The 21,134-nt window shown below is 47.0% G+C and overlaps 1 protein-coding gene across 1 annotated transcript in view; it reads left to right on the top strand.

Moving 5' to 3' along the window:
* The first annotated feature begins 13,844 nt into the window (after positions 1-13,844).
* LOC142772231 (uncharacterized) overlaps positions 13,845-21,134 on the top strand; it is an 88,491-nt gene continuing 81,201 nt past the window's right edge. The window contains exons 1-2 of the mRNA XM_075874427.1: positions 13,845-14,300; positions 17,481-17,771. Coding sequence (XP_075730542.1) covers positions 13,845-14,300; positions 17,481-17,771 — 747 coding nt within the window. The remainder of the gene's footprint in view (positions 14,301-17,480; positions 17,772-21,134) is intronic.

The following is a 21,134-nucleotide window of genomic DNA, read 5'->3' as shown; positions in this document are numbered from 1 at the left end:
CGAGTTGTTTAGCAGGCCATTTGGGTGACAGCAGGCTGTGAGGAAAGACCTGGAATGCCACGTGCAGACATCGACGGAATAATATGTGTCTAATATACAGGACGAACCGGGACTCTGTCGAAAGGTTGACGAGAACATCAGCGAAACTAACAAAATCGCCTACATAATAAAGTAAATTGCCGATGACGCCTTTAATCTGTTGATCGTTATGATTGCGCCATCGTCAAGGTGGTTGTGAAGGAATGTCAGCGCTTCGAGCACCCCAAGAGTCGTCGCATCAGCCGCCAGTTTGCGCGTCTGCCTAACACTGCAGCCATATCGACCTGCGAAGACTGCCCCAAGTTCACGCAAGCTGCATCATCCGACAATGTCACCCGAATCGTCCGCCGTGAACTCGAAGCAATGGATCTTGCAGCCATCGCTTCAGACGGCGCTCAAGATAACGCATGCACCGTCTCCCTCATCCAAGCCGTCGTTCGCCAAGGACTTTGCAAATCTCGGCATCGCACCTGTTTGCGCTATTCGCACTACCGAGAGTTTGGCTTCGGTTAGCCAGATCCCGGTGTACCCTTCACGCTACCCTTACCGCTACCGTAACCATGCTGAATGGAGGACGCTGGATGATCGACCGATCTGCTTCCACTGCTCTCGCGTCGGACACATTGCGCGCTACTGTCGCAATCGTTGGATGACCAATTCATCCTGGAACACTAGGACACGGCGTCGCTTTGAAGGCAACTCTCACCGGTCTTCCACGCCATACGATCCCCAGCCTGCTGCTACTAACATTCAGGGCCGAAGGTTCAGTTGGTTACCATCACCCCAAGTCCGCCGATGTCTCTCGCCGATGATTCTTCGATCCAGGTCTCCTGCACGACCTACGCTCTCAACCTCGGGAAACTAGACCATGCAGCTCCCGGGGGTGACGCGGCTTTAACGACCCAGTCGGCAAACCCTGTGTTGACGATTCCTGCACGCCACAATATTTTGGACCTTTTGGTGGATGACGTAACCGTTACAGCCCTCATAGACACTGGCACACAAATTTCAGTCATGAGCGCTGCTCTGTGTATTAAACAGCGCAAAGTGATCACGCCTCCTCTTAAGCGTGCAGTAATGCTTGCCGATGGGAGCACATCTACGGTTCTCGGCATGTGCACCTCCCGCCTGTGTATTGCTGGCCGTCAGACCATCGTATTGTTCACCGTGCTTGAGCAGTGCCCAGATGACGTGATTCTCGATCTCGACTTTCTCTCTGCGCACTCTGCCCTTATCGACTGCTCGACGGACCTTCAGCGGGAACTACCTTTTGACGCCGCCGTTGCCCGTCATGCTCAGAGCCGCCTTTGTGCCACCGCGTTCCTGCATCTTCCGCCGCAAGCCGCGACTTCAGTGCAGGTCATGTGTCATCCGCCTGTGCACGATGGTGAATATATCGTTGCACCCCTTACCGACGTTGTGTTAAAGCATTCCATTGCTGTCACACACACTGGGTTGAGAGTACGCCACAATCAGACCTGTTTGTCTCTTTTCAACTTTAGTTTCACCGCGCACGTGCTGCCTGCTGGTATTAAACTAGACGTCGTGTCGTCATTGCAAGAGTGCGATATGTCTGAACTCTCAGCTGTGCAGCCTACTCCGCACGTCAACTTTCTCACTTCGCCCAACCTTTCAAGCATTGACATTGCCAAAATTATAGCTCCAGATCTTTCGCCCTCCGAAGCACAAGACCTCCACCGTTTCTTGACATCCTATGCGGACATATTCGATCTTGACAACCGCCCTTTAGGCCAGACATCAGTTGTGACCCATCACATCAACGCCGGCTATGCCAACCCAATACATCGCCGCCCTTACCGTGTCTCCGCTGCTGAACGCTCGGCCATCTAGAAAGAGGTCGAAAAAATGCTCACTAAAAGGCATCGTCGAACACTTATCTAGTCTGTGGGCAGCCCTGGTCATGCTTGTCAAAAAGAAGGGCAATACGTGGTGGTTTTCCGTCGACTATAGACATCTGAACATGGTCGCAAAGAAGGACGTGTACCCCTTACCAAGATTAGATAACGCCCCTGACTTCCTTCATTGCACCAAGTTTTTCTCCTCCATTGAACTTTATTCTTGTTATTGGCAGATCGCTGTTGACCCACAGAACCGAAAGAAAACAGCAGTTGTAGCCACCGATGGGTTATACCAATTTAAAGTAATGTCGTTTGCGCTTTGCAATGAGCCGGCCCCCTTTGAGCGCATGATGGATTCCCTTCTATGCTGCTTCAAGTGGTCTTCTTGCTTGTGCTACTCAGATTATATAATTGTGCTTTCCCCGACGTTTGCGAGACATCTTGAGCAACTGTCTAGTATTTTGCAAGTATTCCGCAATGCTGGTCTTCAGCTGAACTTCTACAAATGCCGTTTCGGTCATCGCGAAATAGCTGTACTTAGTCACCTCGTTAACGCCTCTGGGGTACAGCCCGATCCGGACAAAACTCTCGCAGTGACTCAATTTCCCGTTCCCTCTTCTGCTGAAGGTGTCCGGAGCTTCTTCGGTTTGTGCTTCTATTTCCGCCGCATCATCCGGAAGTTTGCCCATAATGCGTGGCCTCTCACCGAGTTTCTGAAAAAAGACGTCCCCTTTACTTGGAATTCACCTCAAAATGCTGCATTTTCGTTGCTTATTGCTGCCCTCACGACTGCACCAATATTAGCGCAGTTCGATCAGACCACACCCCCAGAAGTTCGCACTGACGCGAGTGGCCACGGAACTGGTGCCGTTTTAGCTCAGCGTCAGCATGGACGTGACTGCTTCATCGTATACGCCAGACGACTTTTGTCCACTGCCGACAAGAACTATTCCATCACCGAAAGAGGTTGTCTTGCTCTTGTTTGGGCTGTCGCTAAATTCCATTCGTACCTGTTCGGCCACAGTTTTACTGTTGTAACTGAGCATCATGCGTTCTGCTGGCTTTCGTCGCTCAAGGATCCCACGGGCCGTCTCGGTCGTTGGTCTCTCTACCTCCAAGAATACACCTTCCCTGTAGTGTATAAATCTGGTTACCTTCACCAGGACGCCGACGGCCTGTATTGGTATCCAGTGGATCCGCCAGACGTCACACAGAGAGCTATACTGAGGCTTGCACCTTATCAATATTAGACTTTCTTGATATCGCTTCTGAGCAACGCCGCGACCCGGACTTACTTCCTATCATTGAAAGCTTGAGTTCCGCTACTTCACCCACTTCTCTGAATACGTATTTCCTTCACGAAGGTGTTCTCTTCCGTCACAACATGCGCCCTATTGGTCCTGACCGCCTTCTCGTCGTGCCTTCCCATTTGCGTGTAAATGTTCTCCGACAGCTTCACGATGAACCTGCTGCCACCAGTCACTGGCGGGTCACCCGCACCTATGATCGCGTCCGGCGCCTTTTTTTTTTTTGTGGCCACGCCTATAGCGCTCTGTGCAAAACTATGTCTCCAGCTGTGACCTTTGTCAACGTCGAAAACGACCAACAGCGCTTATAGCTGGCCTCCTTCACCTTATTAAAATCCCTGCTGAACCATTCTACCGCGCAGGACTCGACCTCCTCGGGCCGTTTCCCACTTCTGCATCCGGGAACAAATGGGTTGCCGTGGCGACCGACTACGCGACACCTTACGAAATCACCCGCACTCTCCCAACCAGCTGCGCTACTGATGTTGCCCACTTCTACTGCATGACATCATTTTGCATCACGGTGCTCCTCGACAGCTCGTTAGCGCCACCGCAGTGGTCTAGTGGCTAAGGTGCTCAGCTGCTGACCCGCAGGTCGCGGGATCGCATCCCGGCTGCGGCGGCTGCATTTCCGATGGAGGCGGAAATGTTGTCGGCCCGTGTGCGCAGATTTGGGTGCACTATAAAGAACCCTAGGTGGTCAAAACTTCCGGAGCACTCCACCACGGTGTCTCTCATAATCATATGGTGGTTTTGGGACGTTAAACCCCACATTACAATCGACAGGTCGTTACGGACTAAGGCCGATACTTTCTCTCTCGCGTCGTCCAAAATATCTTACGTTCCTGTTCCGTGAACCAGAAATTCACAACGGCATGCCATCCACAAACTAATGGCTTACAGAGCACCCGAATCGCAGTATCACCGACATGTTGTCGTATGTTTCTCCAGACCACCGCGACTGGGACGCAACGTTACCCTACGTCACCTTCGCTTACAACTCCTCCAGACATGACACCCCGTTCTACCTTTTTTATGGACGTGAACTCTCTCTGCCTCTTGATACACTCCTTTCAGCTGGTTCAAGTTCCCCTGTAACATGCGTCCACGATGCCATAAAACGAGCCGACGCAGCACGACAGACCGCCCGAGAATGGCTCATACTTTCTCAAGCCTGTCGGAAAGATTGGTACGATCGCCACCACCGTGAAGTTTCGTATACACTCAGTACTCTTGTTGACCCCATGTCACCACTCAGAAAAGCTCTTATTTCGCTATGACGGACCATACAATGTACTGCGCAAGGTCACTGGCCTCGCCTACGAGATACAGCGAGTCATCGATGCAGCGCATTCAACTCCGCCACCATCTACTGTTGTGCACATCGTAAGGCTGAAAACATTATGTGTCACCCCTCACTCCACTTTTCTGACAAGCGCCGGATCGGCGCTTTTACGCCGCGGGGTAGTGCCCCAAGGCAGTAGTGGGATTGGGGCATAAAGCGGTAGAGGGTCTCTGCCAGGAAGAAAAGACTACGAAGTGGATAGAGACTGGTCCCAGCCAGTCAGTGTGCCAGCCATTGTCATTGCGTGTAAACATCGTAAATATCCGTAAATATACGTTTCCTTGTAAGATTATGATGAACTTCGTCTGTCTCTAAAGAAAATTTCAGGGAGTCGGAATGATCAGTAGATGTTCAACTCAACTTCATGTCTTTAGATCTTCATTAGAGTATGTGTTAACGTACAGAGAAACGAAATGCTAGTGTGAGTTCTATACCGAAGACCGTTCAGTTATCCCACGACACATGGTTGGCTGAGACAGCGCGGTTGGCACATTCGCTCCAGCCCACATCCGTTTGACCACATGTTGGTGTACATTGGAATCCATTCCGGCCTTTACCTGACACAAAGTGTTAATGCGGGCTTGTTGGTACACACTGAACATCAGATAAGCAAGAGAGCTATCGTCTTATTTGTTGGTTAGTTTTTTCCCGAAAGTGTATATTCCACTGCGGCGACATAAAAACTCGTTGTCAGTCAGCGCTTAGTCCAGTCCCTTTCTTTTGTCCCGTTGTAGCGCTGTATATCCAATGTTGAACATTTACGTACTCGCACTAAGAACGCTTCTCATGGTTAAAAATATTGAAATAAATTACATATGCAGCTATAGTTAACTTACGTGACCATTCACCTGCTTATATTGCTTTTATCCCTTAACCTTACGTCACATCTTCTTCATTGTGATCCCACAATTTTCTTTCCAATTACATCCCTTAAGTTAACGCAATGCAACCCACCCTTCAGACTTCTATGCTGTTGGCAATAACTATTCGGGATTCCCTTAAAATTTCACTCATGTCAGTAAGTACGATGAAAGATCATCGCTGGGCTCGTAGGCTAGGACTTCCAACCTCAGGTAATCATAGACACTAGACTCGAATTCATCCCCAATACAAAGCTCATTGGTGATTTTAGTGAGGTCGTGTTGGTAAAACAGGAGCTATTCATAAATATGCCACTAACACATTCCTCCCATTCCTCTATCTTAGAAGTAATCACATCCTGAAACTGACTCCATTTAGGTCACTATGAAAGTTTAAAACAAGAAATCGCATTACGCATTGGGGACAAAAACTTTAAAAAATTCCTAATACAAAGCCTAGTTTGCTTTCTCAGTTGGGTATGAAGGTAATCAAAAGTAGTTAGGGGTAGCTCCAATGCCTGTCTCTTTCCACTAAATCGTGGTTAAATTCTTAGCTATCTCACATATCTGGGAAAGCAAGAAAGAAATCTTGGACTCACGGGAATCATGTAAGAGGACAGTTCTTCGTTCATGGCCTTATCCTGCGGCACTGGTGGAACGGAATGCTTGATTTCGTTCTTGTTGCCTCGAGGTGGTGAGCTCAATCTCTCGTGTTGAGGTGGATGCAGCATGATGGAAGACCTGTAAGCGTACATGACTTCCTCACCAACTCCCTCCTCAAATATATATATATATATATATATATATATATATATATATATATATATATATATATATATATATATATATATATATATATATATAAGGGAAAGAAGTGTATACCTAAGGGCTTGTTTTTCCGTGTTTTTAACACAATAATAATGAGATATAACAGACAGTAATGCCAAGGAATGTACAGGGGAAGTTATTAACATTAATGGAATGTAAATAAGAAGAAAGAAAAGTGGATGGAAAAATTACCAACTGTAAGCAGGAATCGAACCTACGACCTTCGAATTACGCGTTCGAGCATCGAACGCGCAATTCGAAGGTCGTAGGTTCGATTCCTGCTTACAGTTGGTAATTTTTTCATCCACTTTTCTTTCTTCTTATTTACATTCCATTAATGTTAATAACTTCCCCTGTACATTCCTTGGCATTACTGTCTGTTATATTTCATTATATATATATATATATATATATATATATATATATATATATATATATATATATATATATATATATATATATATATATATATATATATATATATATATAAACACGTACGAGCTACGACCATAAAGCTACGACCAACATACCTCTTCGTCTGTCTCATGTTCAATGTCAGTGCCTGTGAACGAACCCCAGATGGTTGAAATTCCTGAAGACGTCAACTACTGCATCTCTCATAATCATACCGTAGCTTTAGGACGTAAAACCACAAGTATTCCTATTGACATCTACGTTCATGGGCAACTTTTTTTGAAGCAGACTATTGAAACCTGAGTGAAGTGTGTCAAGTGACCCGCAATACACTGCACTATTGTGACGTTATATTTCACATTGTCCCGCCCTAAAAAAGGTTAAAAAAAGTATTCAGTAACACATGAGTGCTTCATGTTATGCCAAATGCTCACATAAGGCTAATCGCTTGGGTCAGCGATGATCATTGTTTCATGCTTTTCCATGACCTTGACATGGTGCAGCAGAACTACTATGTTAGAAGGGTCATCTCGAATACTGAATTGGACACATGAGAGCAAGAAAATTTATACATATGAGCATGTTGGGTGCTGTTCTAAATGATGTGCGGTATGTGTGGCCGTGAGCCACATACACAGTGGTATACATATATATCTCTCTCTCTCTCTCTCTTGCGTTTGGAGGTGTTCTTCCTGCAAGTTCTTAAAACTTCTCAACTTTAACACATGTTTGAAAATTTATGCATTTCGCTAATGTGTTCAATAATGAAAGCTGGTCTGTTTTAGGATGGACTTGATGCAGAATTGGGTATCATTGTGGCGACATTAAGGCGAGCTATTCTTTTTCGGGCCCTCTCTGGTCAGAGAAATGGTTATTTAGAATGATAGTTCAAGTATGACAGTTATAACGGTTTTCCTGTCAACCCACACTTGCCGGAAAGGGCCAGTCAGCCGATTGCAGACAGAGCATTTGGATATCCGCTTCTTCGCGATGGCTGCTACGATGTGCTCATGGCTGTCGAAAGGCCGCATGCGATGATCATATATGCTACAGAGCTATAACAGTTATTTCTAAAGCTTCAGTGCTAAAGCGACGCTACTATGAGGGACACAGTGGTTGAAAACCCCGGTTCAATTTTGGCAATCTGCGGTTATGGTTATTTAGCCTCGACCTGTTACGGATATTCTTTAATATACTCCATGGGCGTGCGGCAGCCAAGGTCAGGTAAAAAGGCCCTGTTTCCAAGATCAGCACCACAACACGTCACGAGCTAGGCAGCCAAAGCAGATTTATCTGAACTATGTCGGTACTCTGTCAGTACGCACGCGTAATCATTTCTGCATTTATCGAGCATTGCCCCCCCCCCCCGCCAAAAAAAAAAAGGTGGGCTCTTTATTCCGTAAAATGAGAAATTAAAGAAGCAAGTTGCTTTGCTGCCCTTCGGAGTTATTTTACTAATTGTTGAAGTTTTATGTACTGAAACCACAGCAAAATCATTAGAGACGCCATAGGAATGTCTCCGTAAGTTCCTACCTGCTGGGTATCATTTAGCATGAACCGGAATCGAAGCAGGCGGGCCCCTATTTTGCCTTAATAGAAATACACCACGGCTGAGATCCGTAGGCCTGAATTTTCGTTTTGGCCAGCATTCGAGCACCATAAGCGCTATATTAGAGCCAAAGGCGTGCGGAGAGATCACCTTTAGAGGGTTGGGACAAAGGCGCACATAGCAGTGCCCCCTATCTTGGTTGGTTTAGTCAGAGCCGATGAAAAAGTAAAAAAAGTGAATCGATTCCATTCTTCCCACACTGGCTGGCTTCTGGTTCGTGGTTTTACCAGAATATATAAAAGAAATAAACAGATCATTTGGTTCAACATCGCCCCTCCCAGCCTCCGTTAACATGAAAAAAAACTTAGGTGGCCATAACCTTGTCCTTGAAACAATCGCGGGGCCACTCCGACTGCGTAACGGTATCGGGCAGACTTTGAGCCCCTATTCTTTGTGATCAGGAGGAAGAGCGCACCTTCCGCCTCCCTCTGCGCTCGCCTATGACTGCAGGGGCCGTCTGCCCCGACGATAGCCAGTCTTCCCGTCGAATAGCTCGGACTTACTTGTCGGACACCTTTTTATCGATTTATGTTTTCATCTTCCTTTGGCTTCTACCCCACTTGGTCATATAAACAGATGTAACAAGACATGCGCGTCTTGACGACAATACCTCTGCGAGGAGACGGGTGAAGGGATCCCCGAGCGCTTTTTTTCATATCCCCCGCTCGTTGTGGGGTGCTCATGGGAAGTGGCGAATTCGATGATGCTTTCGTCGTCGTCCGAAGCGCAGTACGGGGTGCCGATCGAGGGAGACGCGCGTCCCTTCGGCGACGAAGTACCACTGCGCCGCGCGTTCGCCCTGCGAAGTCTTCGATCTCCTGAAATTGCGCGGGCGATGTGCCGGAACCACGGGTCCTTCAGAGGCATGGTGGGTCTTCGCGGAGCTGCTTCGGTCGGGCTCACCGCCGACGGCCCGGCGTCGGCTGCTGGATTGGTGGCCGCGACTTGATCTTTTGCGGACAACGGCTCCACGTACGCAGGAGCTCCTGTCAGTGATATATTACGTTATACATTGAGGTCAAGCCTAATCCGAATTCTTGAACCGTTGAGCGCAACACACACGAACATTACGAAACATAACTATGGTCGGTCAGAACCAAAGGAGTGCGTCAGTATTAGTATACGTCTATATTAGACGGTAAGGTTCGCATTCACCATACTTGTGAGCTTCAAACATTCAGAATAAGCATTGCTTTTTAAAACATCGAACCTTCTTTCTGTAGAGAGGCGCTGTGAATTGGTGTACTTTCTCCGGAAGGCGGTCGTCCACCAGTCGGTGAAACGTCCCCGTCAGTGTTTCTAGGTGAACCCAGAAGTACTTCTGGCCCTAGACCACCAACAACGCCACGTACAGGAGGCGTTGACGACGTTGCCGCCGCTAAGGGTGAAGGCTTTTGTCTTGGCCAACTTCGTAGCTTCGGCGACGCGCTTCCAGACTTCACTGCCTTCGGCGAGCCCTGCCGAGGGGATGCGTCTCCCGGCTGTGGCTCAAGTCTCTCCCGCAGACCAGTCGGTGAACCCCGGTGTTTTGGCGAGAGGTCACCGCGGGCTTCAGGAGTTCCACTTTGGTGAAGGTTTTTCGGGATTACGCCAGGACTTGCTTGCGGGACCACAACGCTTGTCATCAGTGAGGGCCGATGGCTTGGCAGGCCTGCTCGATTCGGTGAAGCCCGTCCGGACGCACTAGGTCCCGTCGCTGTGGTAGTCTTTCCTTGTACCAGCTTCTTTGCTGGTTTATGCGTCAGGTTTATCAATGACGCCCCACGCTTCGGTGAACCGGTCTGTTTCGGTGACCTACGTCCGCTGGCAATGCGTGGTCGGTCCTGTCTTTCCAGTGGTTGGATTGCCGATGGCGTAGGTGAGCGCCGACTCTTCGGAGTTGCGCTGCCACCACTTCTTGTAGACGTCAGGGATACGTTGCCTTTCGGATGCGGTTTATTCTAGTTGGGCTCTTACTACCGGATGACATCTTCTTAGGGTGCTTCGGAGAGCTAACGCCAGATTGCTGACCGTCAGCCATGTTGCAGCTTCTCCCTAAAATAATGCTTCAAAGATAGAAATGTTCTTGTTCTTCTTCACCACTTGCTCATGGCGCATACCCACTGTGGGGGATTTTCTTTATTCATTCTTTATTCATCAGATACACCGCAACGCCCGAAGGCGTTATAGCAGGGGGTTAAATCAATAAATGACGTACATCTCCGTTCACACACACAATACAACTTCGTTCATAGATAAATAACTGAAATACATTTTCGTTCAAACACATAGTACAATTTTGTTCACACATTAATACATCTTCGTTCAGGTTACAACACGGGTTTACAGCAGTGAATAAAGTACACCTTCGTTCCCACTATGTACTTGCATTTCAGTTAGCCTGTTCTACTGTTTAATCGTTCTAAGAAAAAAATAAATTGGCATACATGTTCGTTTTAGCTGGGTATTCCCGAATTTTGCAACTATGATCAAAACGTTTTGAAGTGTAATGAGGGTTTTGTAGGTATATTTCTCTATTAATGCCAGTTTTATTGTAGTAAATGCAGTAAAGAAATTTTACGAAACATAACTATAGCTGGCCAATAGCTGAGTGGTTTCATAAAATAATGTGCAGTTTTAGAATAACGGAGGTTATATGAGAGAAATGTTACAGATGACCTAAGAAATCGTGGTGCTTGGTCGAATGCATATAATTATTTAAATAAAGAAAAACATAATTTTAAAAGAGCAACACTCTGATTTTTGTACGTAGACAATGTTGTAGTCGTTTAGGATAATAATACATATGAATTAGTCAACCTATTCGTTTTATTGATGGGGTCCCTGACATCCGCACATACTCTTGCACCGGAGAACCGAGAAAGGATGATGTCCTTTTCCTGCCAGCGCTGGCCTACAAGGAGGTTGGGCCGAAAACCGGGCGGCGGGATGTTGCAGTCAAGATTTATAAAGGGAAGAAAATATTGTAAATTTAGACTAAAAATAAAAACACCGAATAGATTGCAACGTCTAAAGAAGTGCCGACACGATTTCGAGACATTGTAGATGGGGCGCTCTCGTTTCCTCGATATGCGGAGTTAACGGTCTCCACGCACCGAAGTCGGACATCTGTACAATATTGGTTTCAAAGTTTTTGTCGCTGAGCATCAGCAACCCAGTCTCATCTCTATGGGCGTTATACCGACGGGTAGTGCCATACTGTAACGTTTCTTTCGAACAATGTGAACACACTTTTGTTTCAAGTGTGGGAGTGTGCATTAGGTTTTTCATTGTTTTACTTTTCTTTCTTTGTTGTTGATGTTCTTCAGGCTACGCCACACATGGAGTGCAGGCGGCCCGATACAAATAATATAGCCGTATCGCAATCGCCATGATCATAGTTCCATCGAGTTTACTAATCCTGCGCCCTGCATGCAGCGTATATCGCACAAATCACTATCAAGTCACTGTACTACAATTCACGCACGGTGTTTTGCGTGCACCATAGAGCGGATGAGTGATTTGCCCGCCAGTCAGTACGTCGCCAGTTGCTGTGTTCAAAAGACGTAGCACCACTGACACGTCACTGAGAAGCCACCTCGTCGATGTCGAAACCAAAACTATTTTCAAGGTGGTGGAAATAAAGTTATGTTCGATGCGTTTGCAAACAGGGGTTCTCAACACCAGTGTTTTGATCTGGAGCGGTAATCAGAAAAAAAAACATTTAAAATTCATTTCAGCACTTCTTTAAATACACACTGAAGAGGAAAATATTTTTCGCGTATTAGCAAAATACAATTTCACAATCTCGAAAACACCACACTTTACAGTGACACGACGCTCAGTAAGCGAGGAAACGCGCGAAAATAAACTGCGGTTGGAGACGCCATCTTAAGATTCCCGCATCAAACACTGTGACGGCATAGAATTTTGAAGGCATCTAAGTTCCTACGTGGCTTCTAATCGATAAATTTGAAGTACATTATAATTTGTGGGTACCGTAGAGTTAGCATACGAATTTTCCCAAAATTTTATTGAGCCGTGTCGCAAAAAAATGCGCTGTGGAATTTTTTACATCAAGGTCACGCGCGGAAATTACGGTGCGAAAACTTAAAAAAAATTACCGCATATTCGCAGAGTGAATGATGATTAGTGGGGTGAAGCGCTGGAGGGTTTCATCACCAAATCGTGACCCATCCGCGAATATCGCTCATTACGTCATCAAAGGCCTGACAAACACTGTAAATACTTATAGAAGAAATTTTAGTATTCGTAAGTGGCAGCTATACGTCGCTTCCATTCCCTCTTTATTATAAGAAATTTATAGTTGGCGAAGTAGTGGATCGGTGATGGGGCGTAGTAGGATATTTGCATGGACGAAATAGTGGGCAGTTTGCAAAGGTGTAACTATATATGTGGTCACGTACATACGTAGAAGGGATGAACAGACCCACGCCTTTAGGAGCTTCGCCCCTAAAATGAAACTTCAATCTTGATTTTCTTCGCTTACAACTGTTGTGGCGTTCATCGGACGTGGCGCACACAGAACACGAGGCCGGACGCCCGAATTGCGGGCCGGGAAAGATGAAGAAAGTGGCACAGCTGAGACCCGGGTGGAAAACTCTCTTTATTCTACCCATGAGCCGTCTTAAATGCTCCCGTGAAGCGCCTCCTGAAGGCGACGAGCTGAACCGAAACCAGAACCAATTGTCCCAACACCACAATATAAAACTTAGGACAGTGAAACTTATGACATTAGAGTTCTCAGATTGCAGTTCATCGATCTGAAAGAACTATTTGTTTCTCTTTAGCGTCCCTTCAATGAGCTAGTGCTCAGACTATCAGACCGAATGATGCTCATAATTCCTTTATGTGCAACTCTTCCCCTGCAGTATAAGTTTTCTTGTTCTTATCCGCCAAATAACAGTGGCGCACAACCACTGTAGGGGATTGGCCAAGGATTGAGTGGTTTTCTAAAATAGTATGAAGTTTTAGGATAATGAAGGTTATTGATAAAAACATTAGAATTTACTCCAAGGCGTGATTCTTATTAGTACGCTTATCTCATTATTCGAGAAATTGGCGTCACTTTTGGCAACAGCTCACTTTTTTTGCCGCTTCATCTTCCCCAGCGGCTAAGCGCTGCAACGAAGCAAAAGTTCATTTCGGCTTGTTAGAATATTTATAACGCACTCATTTGAACCATGGTCCTCGTGTTGTGCCCGTGGTAGAAGATGATGACGTAGACGTTAAATGTCTAAATCATGTAATCAGTTTTTGGCCGATGCTCCCTGACTGTGTATGAGCCATAAATAACGCATCATCATCGTCATCATCATCATCATTTTGCTGTCGTTCGTGTTTGACTGGGTGGCGCAGCTTAATTGTTGTAGCATATGAGTGCTTACTTTTGTTTTCGTAAATATTGTATGAATAACGCCGTATGTCTGCATCTTTGTCGAAGATGACAGAATGCACGACCACTCCTGCTGAGGGTTGGCTGGTGCTTTATTTCGTTATCATCATCACTACCACCAACCTCGCGGTCAGAACAAGAACGTGCGCACGAGGAAGAAGCAGCAGCACGAGAGCACAGAAGGCGCCATGTCGGACGACAAAGTCCCCAAGGTCCACAAGAAGCCCTCAAAGGGTGCCCGGGACAAGGACGAGTGCAAGGGGCTACCGCCGTCGTCTGAGCACATTGGACAGCTCGCGCGAAGCCGAGCGTCGAGGTCCACTTCTGTTCGCAGGAAGACGTCAGTGGTTCCGCAACACCGCTCACATTCACGCGCATCGCGGGGACCAGCCAGGTCCAAGGAGCGCCTGGGTCACAAACCGGCACATCCCTCAAGGTCCAAGGAGCGCCTGGGTCACAAACCGGCAGATCCCTCAAGGTCCAAGGAGCGCCTGGGTCACAAACCGGCGGATCCCTCAAAGTCCAAAGAGCACACCAACGCTACCAGCGCCCGCATGACCAACGAGGGTCACAAGAACAAGGCTAAGAAGCGTTCGAGGGCAGTACGCAAAGAGGAAGAATACGCCCAAGAAAAACTGCCAGGGGTAAGCGATGCCGCAACGTGCTGGAACGAACGCTGAGGCAGGGAACGATGTTTGGCGCTGTAGAAATGTTGATTCGGTTTACTGATGCGATCAAAAATCCTTTACGAGAATCCACAACGCTCATCGCGAGACACGCAGCCACAGGGGCGAAATGGTGTGGAGGATCTTAATTGTACCTAATGCTACGTGAACTAGTGAGAACATGCCACAGTACTGAAAAGTCGCAAGGTCCAATATGCATTCACCCAAGACTGCGTGAAGGCGGAAGCCGTCCTGGCGTAATTTACCGGATACATCGTATTAGGCGAATGCCGTTTTAATTCAATGAAAGCTGAAGTATTAGACTCCTTCCAAACGCGAAAAGTGCCGCTCGTCTTCTACACCAGAGACGCCAAAACTCATGTCACGACATTCCTCCATTGTTATCATGACGTTACAATTTGCCGAACGTCATCATGACGCCATTATACCCTATTACATCATTATGACGTCTATAGCGTGACATCCGCTTAGATAGATCAGTGGCAGGGTGCTTGGCTGCTGCCCCGAAGGTCGCAGGATCGATCCAAACCACGCCATTTGCGTTTTGATGGAGGCGAATCGGCAACGGCCCCTGTACTGTGCACGTTAAAGAACACCAGGTGGTCGAAATTGCCCGAAGCCTCAACTACGGCCTCTCTCATTACATCATGGTTATGGGATGTAAAACACCACACATCATTATTATTATGAATACCGTAGTGTCGCATGGTGGTGTCATCACATGAGATCATGTCTTGGTTAGGGTGGACAAATACCGGAGGCCATGCGAAACTGCGGGAGGCTAAGCCTCCTATGCCTCCGATCCCGAAGGCGTTGCAATAAGGTGTGCATAAAGCTGGGAATCCATACGAATCGGTTCCACCACGGTATTCTAGTGGCTACTCGGTTGTTAACCCGCAGGTTGCGGAATCGAATCTCGGCTACCGCGGCTGCATTTTCGATGGAGCCGAAAATGCTGTATGCTCGTGTGCTCAAATTTGGTTGCGCGTTAAGAACCCCAGGTGTTCGAAATGTCCAGACCTTCTAATACGGCGTCTCTCATAATCATGCAGTAGTTTTGGGGCGTTAAACCCCACAAATCAATCAATTTATACAAATAGCGCACAAGAAAACGATGGCAGCATTCTGCGAGTGCAGTATTCTTAGGTTAAAAATGAAACCGACCATGTCCGTTTTCTTTCTTCCCACAAGAGAATGGCTACGCAGTTCACTAGTGACTTAAATCTATGCACCCGTCACGGTGGTTTGGTGATTATCGTGCTAGACTGCTGAAGCAAGGGTCACGCTATCAAATCCAGGCCGCGGCATTTACATTTTCCATAGAGGCGGAAATGCCGGAGGCCACACACATTGTGCCCCACATGATCACGCTCATGGAGCAGTGTAATGATCGGTTAAATGCGCTTCGCAATTCATCAGTGGCTGTTCTTGAACCACAGGCGGTCACAGACGTTGCCACCGAAACCATATTGCCGTTGGAAAAACTGCCGTCAAAAGCGGTAATCACCCCGGAGAACGCACTTTTTGTCCCGCCGCGGTGGTCTAGTGGCTAAGGTACTCGGCTGCTGACTTGCAGGTCGCGGGCTCGAATGCCGGCTGCGGCGGCTGCATTTCCGATGGAGGTGATAATGTTGTAGGCCAGTGTGCTCATATTTGAGTGCACGTTAAAGAACCCCAGGTGGTCGAAATTTCCGGAGCCCTCCACTACGGCGTCTCTCGTAATCATATGGTGGTTTTGTGACGTTAAACCCCACATGTCAATCAATCAGAACGCACTTTCGCAATCATCAAGTTGACGCTATACAGGGCACCTGCGACAGCGTCTGTTCAGTGCGGCGTTGTTGCGATTGTTTCTCATGGCGAGTCAACTCGATGGCGTGGTTTGCAGAATCCGCCCATCACGAGCGCTTCCATTCTCATTCGCTATTTAGCGCGGCTTGGTAGGCTGCCGGATCATTGGTGCGCAGTCGCTGTGTCTTTCGGCCTACCAGACATGTTTTTGTACGCCGACTTCGCTATCGCCCCGGAGAATGCGATTTGTCTCACGTTTACACGGTCGACGTTCTTCTAAATGTGTCCGTGGCTTACCCATGCGAAAGTTCTCAACAGAAACATGCGCTCGCGCTTGGCGCCATGGCTGCGACGGGATAAACGACGTCACTCAAAACGCAGCCAATGGCGCGCGTGGCTTGGTACGACGCTGGGAACGACGTAATTGATAGCACAGACAATGGAGACCGCTCGTCAAACAGATGCCGGACACTTTGTCGTTTCTCCTAGCCATATACACAGTTTTATTCACTACTCATGGGTGCCACCATCTTGGACTGATAAGCGTCTCTTTTGTGGGTTTTTTATGTCACATAATCAAATGACCAAGGTCATAAAACGTTGAATGCACCGGCAAAGCGATTTCATGCGTATGAGTTCACCGTAACACTGTTTGTTTATTTGATACGAATACTAAACTGCAACGTTATCAGTCCAAGATGGCGGTGCTTAAGCGCGTTTCGGAAAGTGGTGTACACAGCTTATGCTGTTAAAAATCAGTGCGTAACGTCACTCCCTGACCTCACCATGACGTCACAGATCACCAAATGTGTTGGCGTCGTTATTGATTTACTCTGAGGTCGTTTCACATTACGCCATCACGTGGCATCGTAGCTTGCCAAAAGGTGCGTCAGTCATGCAGGCAGTGCAAAACCAGGTGAGGTGCACGTAAGGGTTCGATTGAGAAAAAAAAGGTGGCTTTCGATTTTTAATTGTCTTAGGCGAATACGTAAAGGAGCCCTGCGAGTTATCAGAAGTGACCCCCTGAAAAAAAAACAACGATCATTTAAAAAAAGCACGTTTTGTTCAACAACAATAATCATCTGGCTTGCTTGCGCTTCTTTGCTTGAAAAACTCGCCGCTGGCCACTTTCCTGTCAAGAGCCATAATGCACGCTGATAGCGCGCATGCCGTTCATGACCTGCAAGTATCGGGCACGTGGCGATAGTGCTAGGAAAAGAACGAGATAGATAACAAATATCGTTTTGGGGCAAAAGCATTCCATTTTTTACCCGATATTTTCTTGGAGATGAATGGGTTAGTCCGCAGTGATCGATATCTCGTGCTTGGCGTCCACGCTCGCTGCAGGTCGACCTGTCGGTGATCGGCTTGCACGACCCGGTCAAGCAGCAAGAGCGGCGTGAGCGCCGTGAAGCAATCCGCGCCTTCGTGACCAACACCACGTTCATCACGGTCGCCATCATCGTTTTTCTGGTCGTTCTCTCTGCTCTCGCTTGGCGTCAGGCCAAGCAGGGTCCCCAGGAGCTCATGAAATGCGTCACGCCAGAGTGTACAAAGTACGCGTCCCTCCTTGCCGCCGCCATCGACGACACCAAAAAGCCCTGCGACAATTTCTTCCTGCACGTGTGCGGTGCCGAGGTAAGCGAAATCGCTCGTACCGCCTCGAAACAGTTTGCCACCTATTCAGTGCGTTGTTGGCGCTTACATGCGAGAATGAACATGGGGTAATTGGCATAGTTTCGTAGTCGATTTAATCTAGACAGACCCCGACAGAAGGAAAAGAAAAAGGACGCAACGTGGTGATTTTTATTCCACTGAAGTTAATTGACTAAACAAAAACACGTTGATGGGCTAGATCGTAATACATCCTTAATTTAAAAAAAAATGGGCATATTTCACGTACCTTGTGAATGGACGTTATGCGAAGCATGCGAATAGATGGAAGTTAGCTACACGCACTACAAGCGTGAACATGTGGTGGGCTGAAATGTTTCATTTGCACGTGGTGGTGGTTACGTGCGCACACATCGCGAATACGCGTGCATATATGACGTGTATGTGACGTCAGTGTGTTCATGAGTTATGAATACGCGTCCGGTGACCTGATGACACATCCTTAACTTAGGCCAAATAGCTGTTATATGGCAGCTCCATCAGCAGAAATATAATTGTTTTTATAATCGTCTGTTAATGCGGCGATGAGGGGACTATGTACACTACAGTATACGTATAGTTTGAAAGAAAGAAGCGTAAACTTCATTGATAATTGATTGATATGCGAGGTTTGTCTGAAAACCACCACTTGATTATAGGAGACGCCGTAGTGGAGGGCTCCGGAAATTTCGACCACCTGGGGTTGTTTAACGTGCACCCAAATATGAGCCCACGAGCCTACAGCATTTTCGCCTCCATCGAAGAAGGGTAAACTTAAGGGCTCGCTTTCTTTGTTATAAACAATATGGATGAGTACTGACAGATAGTTATGCCAAGGAAAATTAACCGCGCTACACTGGAGGCACTAGAAAACTCTATAGCAGCACCAGGCAGTAGGGGAACTCTGGCAAATACGGATGCTGTAGGCATAATGTCCGCAATAGTGGCTGCTATAGCGTCTCATTGTAACGACATTGAAAACAGGATGCGGCGTTCTAACCTCGTTTTCTTCGGCCCAGATGACGATTCGAAGGAAGACTGGGCAGCATCTGAACAATATGCAATTAAATTTTGTGCAGAAAAACTGGGCATTGCATCAACAATTGATCAAATTGAGCACGTGCACCGACTTGGCAGGTTTGCTACCGGTAAACGCAGGCCTGTCACAGCCAAGCTTACTTTCTTCAAAGATAAAGAGCGCATTTTGTCTTGTGGACAAAGGCTTAAGGACACGGTGTTCCCAGTTCAAGATTTTTCGCTGGCAAATGGGCAGACCAGGAAACATCTCCTTGCGTTTGCGAACTGACTGCACAAACCATCTATACTTTCAGTCTACTAACTACGAATTGGCTCCACAACATACGTCTATGATGATATCGCCGACTCTGTCATTGAGTTAAAAGGCTGGCTACATCAAAACACATGTGTTGGCTCTCTTACAACAAAGGCAGATCGTAACGTACCGTCTTTATCAGTATCACTTGCAAACACACGAAGCTTCATGTCGAAGCGTGACCTCATTTCAAGCCATCTGGATGATTCTGACTCAGACGTGATCACCTTCACCGAGACTTGGCTGTCTCCCGCAATATACGACACCGACATTATTGCTCTTACAAGTATATATTATACATATAGGTATGATCGCACTTGAACGATGACAGGCGGTGAGCTGTTGGGCATCAAAAAAAGTTTTTCATCATTCCTCGTGAGTACTAGCCCCGATGTCGAAGTTGTCTTTGATTTAGGGCCTAGTGTTCGATATCGGGGCTAGTGCTCAATGGTGATTTTTCAAAAGCGTTTGATCGCGTTGCACATTGCAGCCTCATATCAAGACTTTTAGCTAGAGTGTACTAGAATGGGGGAGTGGGTCCACTGAAGGCTCCACGCTGAGGCGTTTTTTTCGGAAAATCCAGGTGGCGCTACCATCGCCTTCACCTGAAGACTTAGCCGTGGTTGCCATGGTTACAAGTCCCCTTTGCCACGCGGTTCGCGACGGGTGGGTAGTCTGATAGTTCGCGCGGTTCGCGTGCTGCTCGCGCGTCTGGCGCAGTCTCGCAGCGTTGTTGCTTCGTTCGTGCGTGCGTGGCCGTGAACGGCGTCGCACCGTGCTTCCGCGCCAGTTCAACAAAATCTAAATGTTTATATTGCGAAACGCCCTGCTCGTATAGGTAGTCACGCACGCAAGTACCGTGATTTCCACGGTAATTGTTTACAATCAAGAGCGTAAGTTGAATTTGGCTTTTGCGAAAACGTACGCATCGAAAGTGTAATATGAGCATTAACTGCGATGCTTTTAAAAATGTCAATATAACTGGGATATATAAGTAAGTTTGCGTTTGGTGCAAATTTAGACTCACGGCAGCAAATTGAATATGATGCAAGACTAAAGTTACCAGCTGTTATCACGAGAATTAAAGCTAAAGTATGCGAACCCTTCTGCAAATTTGCAGCTATTCGTTAGGGACGCGTGATATTATTGAAAAACTGAACCAGTCCTGTTGCGATTACGTGAGGGTGTTGGCAAAGGAAGTTTAGTCACATCGGACGGCAACTGTGCTATTCGTAGGAAATGACTTATAGGGCGGACGCACGTCCGTCGCGGTGGTTTTATGATGAGTTTTTGTTCGGCATCTAGTGCTGGTATACGTTGTAGGTATTAATGAAATATGTTATATTTTACCTTTTCTCTTCGTGCCTGCGGTACGTGTCCATGCAAACATTTGCTCGAAACATGAACGTGTTTTCACCTATAGATAGGAAGTCTGAAAGACACCAATAAAGAAGTGATATGCGCAAAATATTTTATTTTAAATTGACTGCGCAAGCTTTTCGCATAAATATAAAAAACAAAATAAATATCATCGAAAGACTTCGACACCGTCGCTCAAGGAACGTCAGGCTCTATGTTGTCCTGCTAAGCTTTAAGTGTTTTGCTCTCGCTCGTTTCGAAGCGTTTTCCCTGTTCATTCCCTTCACTAAGAAGTGAAGGCGAGTGAGCACGTAGAACGAAACGAGCTTTGTGCTCACTGCATCTTTGTGGTCTGGACAGCCGACCGCTTTCGAGTTCAGAAAATTAGTTTTCACCAATGAAAGGATGTCAGAGATGCTATCTGTGTGCAACATGGAAACACTGAAACATTCAGTAAACAAGTTTTCAAGTGAGGCAATGAAATCATACAGCTGTCGTGAGGGGTACAGAAGTCCACCCCAGTCGCATTGCTCCGTGAATTGCGAAGGGAGCTGTTCAGCAACCGCGACAGCTTTCTCAAACAGAAGCACTTCTTTGCATTGTACGCATGCCAACTTCAATACACACTTTCTGGCCACGTACCCTGCTGTGTAGTA

This window comes from Rhipicephalus microplus, chromosome 9 (assembly GCF_043290135.1).
Source record: "Rhipicephalus microplus isolate Deutch F79 chromosome 9, USDA_Rmic, whole genome shotgun sequence".
Classification (NCBI taxonomy): Eukaryota; Metazoa; Arthropoda; class Arachnida; order Ixodida; family Ixodidae; genus Rhipicephalus; species Rhipicephalus microplus.
The sequence above is the reverse complement of the archived record's forward strand: the minus strand, read 5'-3'. Positions and strand labels throughout refer to the sequence as shown.